Here is a 16,161-nt window from a genome sequence, read left to right as displayed (position 1 = left end):
TGGTGGGGTCGCCATGGTGATGGGGGGACCACAATAGCATCGATGGGGTTGCCATGGCAACAAGGGGGTCGCCATGGTGATGGTGGGGTGGCCATGGCAACGGTGGGGTCGCCATGGTGATGGGGGGACCACCATAGCATCATGGGGTGGCCATGGTGATGGGGGGACCATCATAGCATCAATGGGGTGGCCATGGTGATGGAGGGACCACAATAGCATCAATGGGGTGGCCATGGCAACAAGGGGGTCGCCATGGTGATGGAGGGCCCATAATAGGATCAATGGGGTGGCCATGGTGATGGGGGGACCACTATAGCATCAATGGGGTGGCCATGGTGATGGTACTACTGTAATAGCATCAATGGGGTTGCCATGGCGATGGTGGGGTCGCCATGGTGATGGGGGGGACCATAATAGCATCGATGGGGTGGCCATGGTGATGGTGGGGTGGCCATGGTGATGGTGGGGTGGCCATGGTGATGGGGGGACCATAATAGCATCGATGGGGTGGCCATGGTGATGGTGGGTGGCCATGGTGATGGTGGGGTGGCCATGGTGATGGGGGGACCATAATAGCATTGATGGGGTTGCCATGGCAACGGCGGGGTCGCCGTGGTGATGGAGGGATCATAATAGCATCAATGGGGTGGCCATGGTGATGGTGGGGTGGCCATGGTGGTGGTGGGGTCACCATGGTGATGGGGGATCACCATAGCATCGATGGGGGTGGCCATGGTGATGGTGGGGTGGCCATGGTGATGGTACTACTGTAATAGCATCAATGGGGTTGCCATGGCAACGGCGGGGTCACCATGGTGATGGAGGGACCATCATAGCATCAATGGGGTGGCCATGGAGACAATGGAGTCTCTATGGTATCAATGGGGTCTCCATGGAGACGATGCTGGGGTCTCCATGGCATCAGTGGGGTCTCCATGGTGATGATGCTCTGGTCTCCATGGCGACCAAAGCATCACTGGGGTCTCCATGGCGACGATGCTGCGGTCTCCATGGCGACCAAAGCATCACTGGGGTCTCCATGGCGACGATGCTGCGGTCTCCATGGCAACCATAGCATCACTGGGGTCTCCATGGCGACAATGCTGCGGTCTCCATGGCAACCATAGCATCACTGGGGTCCCCATGGCGACAATGGGGTCTCCATGGCATCCCTGGGGTCTCCATGGCGACGATGCTGCGGTCTCCATGGTAACCGTGGTCCCTTCCGTGTGGCCGCAGGTGGACATCAGCGCCGCCGTGGCCTATACCATGGCGGCCAAGGAGGAGGGGGAGCTGCAGCTCATGGCTCCAGCATAGCATCCATGGGTCTCCATGGCAACAATGGGGTCTCTATGGTGACAGTGGGGTCTCTATGGTATCAGTGGGGTCTCTATGGCGACAATGGGGTCTCTATGGTATCAATGGGGTCTCCCATGGTATCACTGGGGTCTCCATGGTGACGATGATGGGGTCTCCATGGCGACAATGGGGTCTCTATGGTATCAATGGGGTCTCCATGGAGACGATGATGGGTCTCCATGGCGACAGTGGGGTCTTTATGGTATCAATGGGGTCTCTATGTTATCAATGGGGTCTCCATGGTGACGATGCTGCAGTCTCCATGGCAACCATAGCATCACTGGGGTCTCCATGGCGACGATGCTGCGGTCTCCATGGCAACCATAGCATCACTGGGGTCTCCATGGCGACGATGCTGCGGTCTCCATGGCGACCATAGCATCACTGGGGTCCCCATGGCGACCATGGGGTCTCTATGGCATCCCTGGGGTCTCCATGGCGACGATGCTGCGGTCTCCATGGTAACCGTGGTCCCTTCCGTGTGGCCGCAGGTGGACATCAGCGCCGCCGTGGCCTATACCATGGCGGCCAAGGAGGAGGGGGAGCTGCAGCTCATGGCTCCAGCATAGCATCCATGGGGTCTCCATGGCAACAATGGGGTCTCCATGGCAATAGTGGGGTCCCTATGGTATCAGTGGGGTCTCTATGGCGACAATGGGGTCTCTATGGTATCAATGGGGTCTCTATGGTGACAGTGGGGTCTGCTATGGTATCAATGGGGTCTCCATGGCAACAATGGGGTCTCCATGGTGATGATGCTGGGGTCTCCATGGCGACAATGGGGTCTCTATGGTATCAATGGGGTCTCCATGGAGACGATGCTGGGGTCTCCATGGCATCACTGGGTCTCCATGGCGATGATGCTGCGGTCTCCATGGCAACCTTAGCATCACTGGGGTCTCCATGGCGACGATGCTGCGGTCTCCATGGCAACCATAGCATCACTGGGTCTCCATGGCGACGATGCTGCAGTCTCCCAATGGCAACCATAGCATCACTGGGTCTCCATGGCGACGATGCTGCGTCTCCTCCATCCATGGCAACCATAGCATCACTGGGGTCTCCATGGCGACGATGCTGCGGTCTCCATGGCAACCATAGCATCACTGGGGTCCCCATGGCAACAATGGGTCTCTATGGCATCACTGGGTTTTCCATGGCGACGATGCTGCGGTCTCCATGGTAACCGTGGTCCCCTGCCGTGTGGCCGCAGGTGCCACAGCTCCCCGTGGCCTATACCATGGCGGCCAAGGAGGAGGGGGAGCTGCAGCTCATGGCTCCAGCGTAGCATCCATGGGGTCTCCATGGCAACAGTGGGGTCTCCATGGCAACAGTGGGGTCCCTATGGTATCAATGGGGTCTCCATGGTGACAATGGGGTCTCTATGGTATCAATGGGGTCTCTATGGTATCAATGGGTCTCCATGGCGACAATGGGGTCTCTATGGTATCAATGGGGCGCTCCATGGTGACGATGATGGGGTCTCCATGGTGACGATGATGGGGTCTCCATGGCGACAATGGGGTCTCTATGGTATCAATGGGGTCTCCATGGAGACGATGATGGGGTCTCCATGGCGACAGTGGGGTCTCTATGGTATCAATGGGGTCTCTATGTTATCAATGGGGTCTCCATGGTGACGATGCTGCGGTCTCCATGGCAACCATAGCGTCACTGGGGGTCTCCATGGCGACGATGCTGCGGTCTCCATGGCAACCATAGCATCACTGGGTCTCCATGGGGATGATGCTGCGGTCTCCATGGCGACCATAGCATCGCTGGGGTCCCCATGGCGACAATGGGGTCTCTATGGCATCCCTGGGGTCTCCATGGCGACGATGCTGCGGTCTCCATGGCGACCATAGCATCACTGGGGTCTCCATGGGGATGATGCTGCGGTCTCCATGGCAACCATAGCATCACTGGGGTCTCCATGGCGACCATGGGGTCTCTATGGCATCCCTGGGGTCTCCATGGCGACGATGCTGCGGTCTCTATGGTAACCGTGGTCCCTTCCGTGTGGCCGCAGGTGGACATCAGTGCCGCCGTGGCCTATACCATGGCGGCCAAGGAGGAGGGGGAGCTGCAGCTCATGGCTCCAGCGTAGCATCCATGGGGTCTCCATGGCAACAATGGGGTCTCTATGGTGACAATGGGGTCTCTATGGTATCAATGGGGTCTCTACGGTGACAATGGGGTGTCTGTGGTATCAATGGGGTCTCCATGGTGACAATGGGGTCTCTATGGTATCAATGGGGTCTCCATGGCAACAATGGGGTCTCCATGGTGATGATGCTGGGGTCTCCATGGCGACAATGGGGTCTCTATGGTATCAATGGGGTCTCCATGGAGACGATGCTGGGGTCTCCATGGCATCACTGGGTCTCCATGGGGATGATGCTGGGGTCTCCATGGCGATGATGCTGTGGTTTCCATGGCAACCATAGCATCACTGGGGTCTCCATGGCGACGATGCTGCGGTCTCCATGGCGACCATAGCATCACTGGGGTCTCCATGGCGACGATGCTGCGGTCTCCATGGCAACCATAGCATCGCTGGGGTCTCCATGGCGACCATGGGGTCTCTATGGCATCCCTGGGGTCTCCATGGCGACGATGCTGCGGTCTCCATGGTAACCGTGGTCCCTTCCGTGTGGCCGCAGGTGGACATCAGCGCCGCCGTGGCCTATACCATGGCGGCCAAGGAGGAGGGGAGCTGCAGCTCATGCGCCGCGCGGCCGCCATCACCTCCGAGCTCTTCACAAGTTCTTCAAGGAGAGGGTCATGGAGATCGTGGACGCCGATGAGGTCGGCACCCCGAAAACGCCGCTTTTCGCCCCAAAAATCCCCCCCCCCCCGGCGCCAGAAACGGCGCTTTTCGCCCCAAAAATCCCCCCCACGGCGCCAAAAACGGCGCTTTTCGCCCCAAAAATCCACCCCACGGCGCCAAAACGGCGCTTTTCGCCCCAAAAATCCCCCCCACGGCGCCAAAAACGGCGCTTTTCGCCCCAAAAATCCCCCCCACGGCGCCAAAAACGGCGCTTTTCGCCCCAAAAATCCCCCCCACGGCGCCAAAAACGGCGCTTTTCGCCCCAAAAATCCCCCCCACGGCGCCAAAAACGGCGCTTTTCGCCCCAAAATCCACCTTAGGACCCCAAAAGGGCGGTTTTCGCCCCAAAATCCACCTTAGGACCCCAAAATGGGCGGTTTTTCGCCTCAAAATCCCCCTTAGGGCCCCAAAATGGGCGTTTTTTCGCCCCAAAATCCATCCCATGACCCCAAAATGAGCGTTTTTCACCCAAAATCCACCTTAGGACCCCAAAATGAGCGGTTTTCACACCAAATCCATCCCACAACCCCAAAAAGGGCGGTTTTCACACCAAAAACCATCCCATGACCCCAAAATGAGCATTTTTTTACCCCAAAATCCACCTTAGGACCCCAAAATGGGCGGTTTTCACCCCAAAATCCATCCCACGACACCAAAATGGGTGTTTTTCACCCCAAAATCCGCCCCATGACACCAAAATGGGTGTTTTTCACCCCTCCCAAAATGGCGTTTTTCACCCCAAAATCCATCCCATGATCCAAAATGAGTGTTTTTCACCCCAAAAATCCGCCCCACGACGCCAGAAACGGCGCTTTTCACCCCAAAATCCATCCCATGACCCCAAAATGAGTGTTTTTCACCCCAAAATCCACCTTAGGACCCCAAAATGAGCGGTTTTCACCCCAAAATCCATCCCATGATCCCAAAATGAGCGTTTTTCACCCCAAAAATCCGCCCCACGACGCCAAAAACGGCGCTTTTCGCCCCAAAATCCACCTTAGGGCCCCAAAATGGGCGTTTTTCACCCCAAAATCCACCTTAGGACCCCAAAATGGGCGTTTTTCGCCCCAAAATCCATCCCACGACACCAAAATGGGTGTTTTTCGCCCCAAAATCCCCCTTAGTACCCCAAAATGGGCGTTTTTCACCCAAAATCCATCCCACGACACCAAAATGGGTGTTTTTCACCCCAAAATCCCCCTTAGTACCCCAAAATGGGCGTTTTTCACCCCAAAATCCATCCCATGTTCCCAAAATGAGTGTTTTTCACCCCAAAAATCCGCCCCACGACGCCAGAAACGGCACTTTTCACCCCCAAAATCCATCCCATGACCCCAAAATGAGTGTTTTTCACCCCAAAATCCACCTTAGTACCCCAAAGTAAGCGTTTTTCACCCCAAAATCCACCTTAGGACCCCAAAATGAGCGGTTTTCACCCCAAAATCCATCCCATGATCCCAAAATGAGTGTTTTTCACCTCAAAAATCCGCCCCACGACGCCAAAAACGGCGCTTTTCGCCCCAAAATCCACCTTAGGACCCCAAAATGGGTGTTTTTCGCCCCAAAATCCACCTTAGGACCCCAAAATGGGCGTTTTTCGCCCCAAAATCCACCTTAGGACCCCAAAATGGGTGTTTTTCGCCCCAAAATCCACCTTAGGACCCCAAAATGGGCGTTTTTCGCCCCAAAATCCACCTTAGGACCCCAAAATGGGCGTTTTTCGCCCCAAAATCCACCTTAGTACCCCAAAATAAGCGTTTTTCACCCCAAAATCCATCCCATGATCCCAAAATGGGCGTTTTTTACCCCAAAAATCCCCCCCACGGCGCCAAAATGGGTGTTTTTCGCCCCAAAATCCACCTTAGGACCCCAAAATTTTTCCCAAAACCCCCCGTTTCCCACGTTATTTTTCCCAAAACCCCCATTTTTTCCCCCCAAAACCCCCGTTTTTCGCTCCATTTTCCCAAACCCCCCGTTTTTCCCCCATTTTCCCCAAAACCCCCGTTTTTTGCCCCATTTTCCCCAAAACCCCCGTTTTTCCCCCAAAACCACCCTTTTTCCCCCATTTTTCCCAAAACCCCCGTTTTTCCCCCAAAACCCCCTTTTTTCACATTATTTTCCCAAAACCCCCGTTTTTCCCCCCATTTTCCCCAAAACCCCCGTTTTTCCCCCCAAAACCCCCGTTTTCCCCCCATTTTTCCCAAACCCCCCGTTTTCCGCCCCAAAACCCCCGTTTTTCGCCCCGAAACCCCCGTTTTTTCGCCCATTTTTCCCAAAACCCCCGTTTCCCCCCCAAAACCCCCGTTTTCCCCCCATTTTTCCCAAAACCCCCGTTTTTCCCCCCAAACCCCCCTTTTTTCACATTATTTTCCAAAACCCCCGTTTTTCCCCCCAAAACCCCCGTTTTCCCCCCATTTTTCCCAAACCCCCCGTTTTCCGCCCCAAAACCCCCGTTTTTCGCCCCGAAACCCCCCGTTTTTCGCCCATTTTTCCCAAAACCCCCGTTTCCCCCCCCAAAACCCCCGTTTTCCCCCCATTTTTCCCAAAACCCCCGTTTTTCCCCCCAAACCCCCCTTTTTTCACATTATTTTCCCAAAACCCCCGTTTTTTCCCCCCAAAACCCCCGTTTTCCCCCCATTTTTCCCAAAACCCCCGTTTTTCCCCCCAACCCCGTCCCGCCCCCGCAGAAGGTCCGTCACTGCAAGCTGGCCGAGGCCGTGGAGAAGGCGCTGGAGGACAAACGCTTCCTGGGGGGCGCCGACCCCGGCGCCGTGGAGCTCTGCTACCCCCCCATCATCCAGAGCGGCGGCCACTACAGCCTCAAGTTCAGCGTCGTCAGGTGGGGCGACCCACACATTCCGTGGGGCAGACCCATAGATCCTGTGGGGCAGATACGCAGATTCCCATAGGGCAGACCCATAGATTCCATGGGGAAGACCCATAGATTCCGTGGTGGCAGACCCATAGATCCTGTGGGGCAGACCCATAGATTCCGTGGGGCAGACCCATAGATTCCGTGGGGCAGACCCATAGATCCTATGGGGCAAATACGCAGATTCCATGGGGAAGACCCATAGATCCTGTGGGGCAGACCCATAGATCCTATGGGGCAAATATACAGATTCCATGGGGCAGACCCATAGATTCAGTGGGGCAGACCCATAGATTCCGTGGGGCAGACCCATAGATTCAGTGGGGCAGACCCATAGATTCCGTGGGGCAGACCCACACATTCCGTGGGGCAGACCCATAGATTCCAGGGGGCAGACCCACACATTCCATGGGGCAGACCCACACATTCCGTGGGGCAGACCCATAGATCCTATGGGGCAAATACGCAGATTCCATGGGGCAGACCCATAGATTCTGTGGTGGCAGATACACAGATTCATAGGGCAGACCCATTGATCCTGTGGGGCAGACCCAGAGATTCTGTGGGGCAGACCCAGAGATCCTATGGGGCAAATACGCAGATTCCATGGGGCAGATACACAGATTCCGTGGGGCAGACCCATAGATACTGTGGGGCAGATACACAGATTCCATAGGGCAGACCCATAGATTCCAGGGGCAGACCCACACATTCCATAGGGCAGACCCATAGATTCTGTGGGGCAGACCCATAGATTCTATGGGGCAGACCCATAGATTCCATGGGGCAGACCCATCTATCCCATAGGGCCGCCCCCCCAGCTCCTATAGGGCACTGAGAACCCCATAGACCCCATAGGGCCGCCTCCCAGCTGCTATAGGGCCGCCCCCCAGCTGCTATAGGGCCGCCCCATTGCTCCCATATGGGTACTGAAAACCCCATAGACCCCCATAGGGCCGCCCCACAGCTCCTATAGGGCACTGAGAACCCCATAGACCCCATAGGACCGCCCCACAGCTCCTATAGGGCACTGAGAACCACATAGACCCCATAGGGCCGCCCCCCAGCTGCTATAGTGCCACCCCACAGCTCCTATAGGGCACTGAGAACCCCATAGACCCCATAGGGCCGCCCCCCAGCTGCTATAGGGCATTGAGAACCCCATAGACCCCATAGTGCCGCCCCCCAGCTGCTATGGGTCCGCCCCACATCTCCCCCCCCCCCCCCATTCTGCCCCACAGCGACCGCAACCCGCTGCACTTCGGGGCCATCACGTGCGCCATGGGCGTGCGCTACCGCTCCTACTGCTCCAACCTGGTGCGGACGCTGCTGGTGGAGCCGGGCGCCGAGGCCCAGGAGCTCTACGGCTTCCTCCTGCTGCTGCACGACTGCTCCTGCGGGAGATGCGGCCCGGTGAGCGCCGGACCCATAGCGCGGCGCTGTGGGGCGGATATGGGGCGCTATGGGGTGGCTATGGGGGTCTATGGGGGCTCTATGGGTGTCTATGGGGCTCTATGGGGGCTCTATGGGGTGGCTATGGGGCTCTATGAGGGCTCTATGGCTGTCTATGGGGGTCTATGGGGGTTCTATGGGGGTCTAAGGGGTGGTTATGGGGTGCTATGGGGGCGCTATGGGGTGCTTATGGAGGGTTATGGGGGGGTAAAGGAAGCGCGCTGCGGCGCGGCCACCAGGGGGCGGTATAGTGCCGCGGGGGGCGGGGTCACAGGAGGACACGCCCCCTTCCTTCTCTGGTCTATGGAGGGCTATGGGGGCTCTATGGGTGTCTATGGGGTCTCTATGGGGCTCTATGGGTGTCTATGGGGATTCTATGGGTGTCTATGGGGTGCTGTGGGGCTCTATGGGGTTCTATGGGGTGCTATGAGGCTCTATGGGGTCTCTATGGGGCTCTATGGGTGTCTATGGGGCTCTATGGGTGTCTATAGGGATCTATGGGGGTTCTATGGGGTGCTATGGGGCGCTATGGGGTGCTATGGGGCTCTATGGGGGTTCTATGGGGTGCTATGGGGGCTCTATGGGTGTCTATGGGGTGTCTATGGGGGGCTATGGGGTGTCTATGGGGTGTGTATGGGGCTCTATGGGGTGTCTATGGGGTTCTATGGGTGTCTATGGGGATTCTGTGGGTGTCTATGGGGTGCTGTGGGGCTCTATGGGGTTCTATGGGGTGCTATGAGGCTCTATGGGGTCTCTATGGGGCTCTATGGGTGTCTATGGGGCTCTATGGGTGTCTATAGGGATCTATGGGGGTTCTATGGGGTGCTATGGGGCGCTATGGGGTGCTATGGGGCTCTATGGGGGTTCTATGGGGTGCTATGGGGCTCTATGGGGCTCTATGGGGTGCTATGGGGCGCTATGGGGCTCTATGGGGCTCTATGGGGTGCTATGGGGCGCTATGGGGCTCTATGGGGTGCTATGGGGCGCTATGGGGCTCTATGGGGTGCTATGGGGCGCTATGGGGTGCTTATGAGGGGTATGGGGGGGTAAAGGAAGCGCGCTGCGGCGCGGCCGCCAGGGGGGGGTATAGTGCCGCGGGGGGCGGGGTCAGAGGAGGACACGCCCCCTCCTTCTAGTCTAATGGGAGTCAATGGGGTGTCTATGGGGTCTCTATGGGGGTTCTATGGGGGTCTATGGGGATCTATGGGGGTCTATGGGGGTCTATGGGGTGGGTATGGGGGGCTATGGGGCTCTATGGGGCGCTATGGGGTTTCTATGTGTGTCTATGGGGTCTCTATGGGTCTCTATGGGTGTCTATGGGGGTTCTATGGGGGTTCTATGGGGGTCTATGGGGTGGGTATGGGGTGCTATGGGGCTCTATGGGGCTCTATGGGGCGCTATGGGGTCTCTATGGGTGTCTATGGGGTCTCTATGGGGCTCTATGGGTGTCTATGGGGCTCTATGGGGGTCTATGGGGCTCTATGGGGGTCTATGGGGGCTCTATGGGGTCTCTATGGGTGTCTATGGGGTCTCTATGGGGCTCTATGGGTGTCTATGGGGCTCTATGGGGCTCTATGGGGCTCTATGGGGTCTCTATGGGTGTCTATGGGGTCTCTATGGGGCTCTATGGGTGTCTATGGGGCTCTATGGGGGTCTATGGGGCTCTATGGGGGTCTATGGGGCTCTATGGGGTCTCTATGGGTGTCTATGGGGTCTCTATGGGGCTCTATGGGTGTCTATGGGGCTCTATGGGGCTCTATGGGGCTCTATGGGGTCTCTATGGGTGTCTATGGGGTCTCTATGGGGCTCTATGGGGTGTCTATGGGGCTCTATGGGGGTCTATGGGGCTCTATGGGGGTCTATGGGGACTCTATGGGTGTTTGTGGGGCTCTGGGGTGGCTATGGAGGGGTATGGGGGGGGTGCAGGTAGCACCCCCGTTTTTGCCCGTTTTTGCCCATTTTCCCCCGTTTTCCCCCCAATTTTCCCCCCTTTTTGCCCAATTTCCCCCTTTTTTGCACATTTTTCCCCATTTTCCCCAATTTTCCCTATTTTCCCCCCTTTTTGCCCATTTTCCCCCATTTTTCCCCATTTTCCCCCCTTTTTCCCCATTTTCCCTCATTTTTGCCCCTTTTTCCTCATTTTCCCCCATTTTTCCCCCATTTTCCCCCCTTTTTCCCCATTTTCCACCCTTTTTGCCCATTTTCCCCCCTTTTGGCCCATTTTTCCGCATTTTCCCCCCTTTTTGCCCCTTTTTCGCCATTTCCCCCCCTTTTTGCCCATTTTTCCCCAATTTTGGCCATTTTTCCCCATTTCCCCCCCTTTTTCCCCCCTTTTTGCCCATTTTCCCCCAATTTTCCCCATTTCCCCCCCTTTTTCCCCCATTTTCCCCCCTTTTTGCCCCTTTTTGCCCATTTTTCCCCATTTCCCCCCCTTTTTCCCCATTTTTCCCCCATTTTTCCCCATTTTTTCCCATTTTTACCCATTTTCCCCCTTTTTGCCCATTTTTCCCCATTTTCCCCCAATTTTGGCCATTTTTCCCCATTTCCCCCCTTTTTCCCCCCTTTTTGCCCATTTTCCCCCAATTTTCCCCATTTTCCCCCCTTTTTCCCCATTTTCCCCCCTTTTTTGCCCCTTTTTGCCCATTTTTCCCCATTTCCCCCCCTTTTTCCCCATTTTCCCCCCTTTTTCCCCATTTTCGCCCCTTTTTGCCCCTTTTGCCCCGTTTTCACCCCAGGGACCAAGCTGTGCGACGTTTACGGCGCCGTCATGGACCTGGTGAAGCGGCAGCGCCCGGAGCTGCTGGGCAAGATCACCAAGAACCTGGGGTAGGGGGCAGGATCGGGCCCCTGGGGGGCAGGATCGGGCCCCTTGGGGGTCAGGATCGGGCCCCTTTGGGGTTATAGTTGGGGGTCAGGATCGGGCCCCATTGGGGTATAGGAAGGGGTCAGGATCGGGCCCCTTGGGGGCAGGATCGGGCCCCTTGGGGGGCAGGATCGGGCCCATTTGGGGTTATAGTTGGGGGGCAGGATCGAGCCCCATTGGGGTATAGGAAGGGGGCAGGATCGGGCCCCTTGGGGGCAGGATTGGGCCCCTTGGGGGTATAGGAAGGGGGCAGGATCGGGCCCCTTGGGGGCAGGATCGGGCCCATTTGGGGTATAGGAAGGGGTCAGGATCAGGCCCCTTGGGGGTTATAGTTGGGGGGCAGGATCGGGCCCCTTTGGGTATAGGAAGGGGGCAGGATCGGGCCCCTTGGGGGGCAGAATCGGGCCCCTTGGGGGCAGGATTGGGCCCCTTGGGGGGTATAGTTGGGGGGCAGGATCGGGCCCCATTGGGGTATAGGAAGGGGTCAGGATCGGGCCCCATTAAGACAGGATCGGGCCCCTTTAAGACAGGATCGGGCCCCTTTGGGGGGGGGGGGGGGGGTCAGGATCGGGCCCATTTGGGGGTCAGGATCGGGCCCCTTTGGGGGGGGTCAGGATCGGGCCCATTTGGGGGTCAGGATCGGGCCCGGTGATGCTGAGCCCCCCCCCAGGTTCGCGATGGGCATCGAGTTCCGGGAGGGCTCCTTGGTCATCAACAGCAAGAACCAGCAGCGCCTCAAGAAGGGTGAGCCCCCAAATCCCCCTTTTTCACCCCAAAATCCGCCTCTTCACCCCACATTGTCCTTTCTTCCCCCCAAAATTCCCCGCTTTCCCCCAAAAGTTCCGATTTCCCACCCAAAATCCCTCGTTTTTCCCTCAAAATGCCGATTCTGTCCGAAATTTACCATTTTCACCCAAAATTTACCATTTTCACCCAAAATGTTTTCCCAAAATTTCTAATTTTCATCTGATTTTCATCTAATTGTCATTTTTTCCCCAAAAATTTCAAAGTTTCCCCCAGAATTTCCATTTCCACCCAAAATTTCTGTTTCCCAAAGAAATTTGTAATTTTCACCCAAAATTTCCCTGTCACCCAAAATTTCCAATTTTCCCCCAAATTTCGAATTCCCCCCAAATTTCCAATTTTCCCTCAAATTTCCATTTCTCCCCCAAATTTTAACCAAAAATTTTCAATTTTCCAAAATTCCCGATTTCTACCCAAAATTTCCAATTGTCACCAAAAATTCTTCATTTCCCCCAAGTTTCCAATTTTCGCCCAAAATTCTCTAATTCCCCCAAGTTTCAAATTTTCACAGATTTCTGATTGTCACCCAAAATTCCTCATTTCCCCCCAAATTTCCATTTCCCCCCCAAATTTCCAATTTTCCCCCAAATTTCCAATTTTCCCCTCAAGTTTCCATTTCTCTCCCAAATTTTAACCAAAAATTTCCAATTTCCCCCAAATTTCCAGTTTTCCCCCAAATTTTCAATTTTCACCAAAAATTTTCAAATTTTCGTCAAAAATTTCCAATTTCCCCCCAAATTACCAATTTTTCCCCAAATTTCCAATTCCCCCCCAAATTTCCAGTTTTCCCCTCAAATTTATATTTCTCCCCAAATTTTAACCAAAAATTTCCAATTTTCACCCAAAATTTCCAATTTTCCCCCTAAAATTTCCAATTCCCCCCAAATTTTTAATTCCCCCCAAGTTTTTAATTTTCACCAAAAATTTCCCAATTTTCATCAAAAATTTCCAATTTCCCCCAAATTTCCAATTTCCCCCCGAATTTCCATTTTCCCCCAAATTTCCAATTTCCCCAAATTTCCATTTTCCCCCCCAAATTTCCAATTTTCCCCTAAATTTCCAATTTCCCCCAAATTTCCATTTTCCCCCCAAATTTCCAATTTTCCCCTAAATTTCCATTTTCCCCCCAAATTTCCAATTTCCCCCAAAAATTTCCAATTTCCCCCCAAAATTTCTAATTTTCACCAAAATTTTCAGATTTTCACCAAAATTTTCCGATTTTCACCAAAATTTTCCAATTTTCACCCAAAATTTTTAATTTCCCCCCCCAAATTCCCGATTTCCCCCCAGGAATGGTGTTCAGCGTCCACGTGGGGCTCTCGGAGCTGCCCAACAAGGAGGGCCGGGCGCCCCGAGGACCGCACCTACGCCATGTTCATCGGGGACACCGTGCTCGTCGAGGAGGTCCTGACCCAATCCCGACCAATCCCGACCAATCCCGACCCATCCCAACCAATCCCAACCAATCCCGGCCAATCCCAACCAATCCCGACCAATCCCAACCAATCCCAACCAATCCCGACCAATCCCGACCAATCCCGACCAATCCCAACCAATCCCAACCAATCCCAACCAATCCCGACCAATCCCAACCAATCCCAACCAATCCCGACCAATCCCGACCAATCCCAACCCAATCCCAACCAATCCCAACCATTCCCAACCAATCCCAACCAATCCCAACCCAATCCCGACCAATCCCAACCCAATCCCAACCAATCCCAACCCAATCCCAACCAATCCCAACCAATCCCAACCCAATCCCAACCAATCCCAACCCAATCCCGACCAATCCCAACCCAATCCCAACCAATCCCAACCAATCCAACCAATCCCAACCCAATCCCAACCAATCCCAACCAATCCCAACCAATCCCAACCAATCCCAACCAATCCCAACCCAATCCCAACCAATCCCAATCATTCCCAACCCAATCCCAACCAATCCCAACCCAATCCCAACCAATCCCAACCAATCCCAACCCAATCCCAACCCAATCCAGACAATCCCAACCCAATCCCAACCAATCCCAACCAATCCCAACCCAATCCCAACCCGATCCCAACCAATCCCAACCAATCCCGACCAATCCCAACCCAATCCAACCCAATCCCAACCAATCCCAACCCAATCCCAACCAATCCCAACCCAATCCCGACCAATCCCGACCCATTCCCTGTGCCCCACAGGAGGGCCCGGCCACGGTGCTCACGGCCGTGAAGAAGAAGGTGAAGAACGTCGGCATCTTCCTCAAGGTGAGCCAAAATTCGGGAATTCCGCCTTGAATTTGGGGCGAAAACGGCAAATTTGGGAGTTTTCCCGTCAAATTTGCGATGCATGGCCAAAATTTGGGAATTCTGCGTCAAATTCGGGCGAAAACGGCAAATTTGGGAGTTTTCCCCGTCAAACTTGCGATGCACGGCCAAAATTTGGAATTTTGCGTTGAATTTTGGGGTGAAAATGGCGAATTTGGGAGTTTTCCCGTCAAATTCGCGATGCGCGGCCAAAATTTGGGAATTTTGCGTTGAATTTTGGGCGAAAACGGCAAATTTGGGAGTTTTCCCCGTCAAATTTGCCATGCGCGGCCAAAATTTGGGAATTCTGTGTCGAATTTGGGGCGAAAACGGCAAATTTGGGAGTTTCCCGTCAAATTTGCGATGCGTGGGCCAAAATTTGGGAATTTTGCGTTGAATTTTGGGGCGAAAATGGCAAATTTGGGAGTTTTCCCGTCAAATTTGCGATGCGTGGCCAAAATTTGGGAATTTTGCGTTGAATTTTGGGGTGAAAATGGCAAATTTGGGAGTTTTCCTGTCAAATTTGCGATGCGCGGCCAAAATTTGGGAATTCTGCGTCGAATTTGGGGCAAAAACGGCAAATTTGGGAGTTTTCCCCGTCAAATTAGCGATGCGCGGGCCAAAATTTGGAATTTTGCGTTGAATTTTGGGGTGAAAACGGCAAATTTGGGAGTTTTCCCCGTCAAATTTGCGATGCGCGGCCAAAATTTGGGAATTCTGCGTCGAATTTGGGGCAAAAACGGCAAATTTGGGAGTTTTCCCGTCAAATTTGCGATGCGTGGCCAAAATTTGGGAATTTTGCGTTGAATTTTGGGGTGAAAATGGCAAATTTGGGAGTTTTCCTGTCAAATTTGCGATGCACGGCCAAAATTTGGGAATTTTGCGTTGAATTTTGGGGTGAAAATGGCAAATTTGGGAGTTTTCCTGTCAAATTTATGATGCACGGCCAAAATTTGGGAATTCTGCATCGAATTTCGGGCGGAAAACGGCGAATTTGGGAGTTTTCCCCATGAAATTTGTGATGCACGGCCAAAATTTGGGAATTTTGCGTTGAATTTTGGGGTGAAAATGGCAAATTTGGGAGTTTTCCTGTCAAATTTGCGATGCGCGGCCAAAATTTGGGAATTCTGCATCGAATTTCAGGCGAAAATGGCGAATTTGGGAGTTTTCCCCGTCAAATTTGCGATGCGTGGCCAGAATTTGGGAATTCTGCCTTGAATTTGGGGTGAAAATGTCAAATTTGGAGTTTTCCCATCAAATTTGCGATGCACGGCCAAAATTTGGGAATTTTGCGTTGAATTTTGGGGTGAAAACATCAAATTTGGGAGTTTTCCCAACAAATTTGCGACGAACAGTCAAAATTCGGGAATTTTGCATTGAATTTGGGTGAAAACATCAAATTTGGGGATTTTCCATCAAATTTGCAATGCGCTGCCAAATTTTGGGAATTCTGCCTTGAATTTGGGGCAAAAACGTCAAATTTTGGAGTTTTCCCATCAAATTTGCAATGCGCGGCAAAATTCCCCCATTCCACCCCAAATTCCCATCAATTCCCCCAAATTTGCATCAAATTTTCACCAGTTTTCCCCATTCCACCCCAAATTTCCACCAATTCCCCCCAAATTCCATCAAATTTTTGCCAATTCCTGATTTCACCCATTCCACCCCAAATTTGCATCAAAATTT

At 54.0% G+C, this 16,161-nt stretch overlaps 1 protein-coding gene across 1 annotated transcript in view; it reads left to right on the top strand.

The window, feature by feature from the left end:
- The first annotated feature begins 3,988 nt into the window (after positions 1 to 3,988).
- The window catches only part of SUPT16H (SPT16 homolog, facilitates chromatin remodeling subunit), a 48,494-nt gene continuing 36,321 nt past the window's right edge, over positions 3,989 to 16,161 (top strand). Inside the window, 10 exon segments of the mRNA XM_065664307.1 lie at positions 3,989 to 4,118; positions 4,121 to 4,167; positions 6,877 to 7,028; positions 8,303 to 8,448; positions 8,451 to 8,474; positions 11,249 to 11,339; positions 12,047 to 12,120; positions 13,471 to 13,526; positions 13,528 to 13,584; positions 14,371 to 14,436. Of these exon segments, the coding sequence (XP_065520379.1) occupies positions 4,085 to 4,118; positions 4,121 to 4,167; positions 6,877 to 7,028; positions 8,303 to 8,448; positions 8,451 to 8,474; positions 11,249 to 11,339; positions 12,047 to 12,120; positions 13,471 to 13,526; positions 13,528 to 13,584; positions 14,371 to 14,436 (747 nt within the window). The 5' untranslated portion in view covers positions 3,989 to 4,084.

This window comes from Lathamus discolor, unplaced genomic scaffold (assembly GCF_037157495.1).
Source record: "Lathamus discolor isolate bLatDis1 unplaced genomic scaffold, bLatDis1.hap1 Scaffold_135, whole genome shotgun sequence".
In the NCBI taxonomy this organism is placed as follows: domain Eukaryota; kingdom Metazoa; phylum Chordata; class Aves; order Psittaciformes; family Psittacidae; genus Lathamus; species Lathamus discolor.
This window is presented reverse-complemented; position numbering and strand designations above follow the sequence as displayed.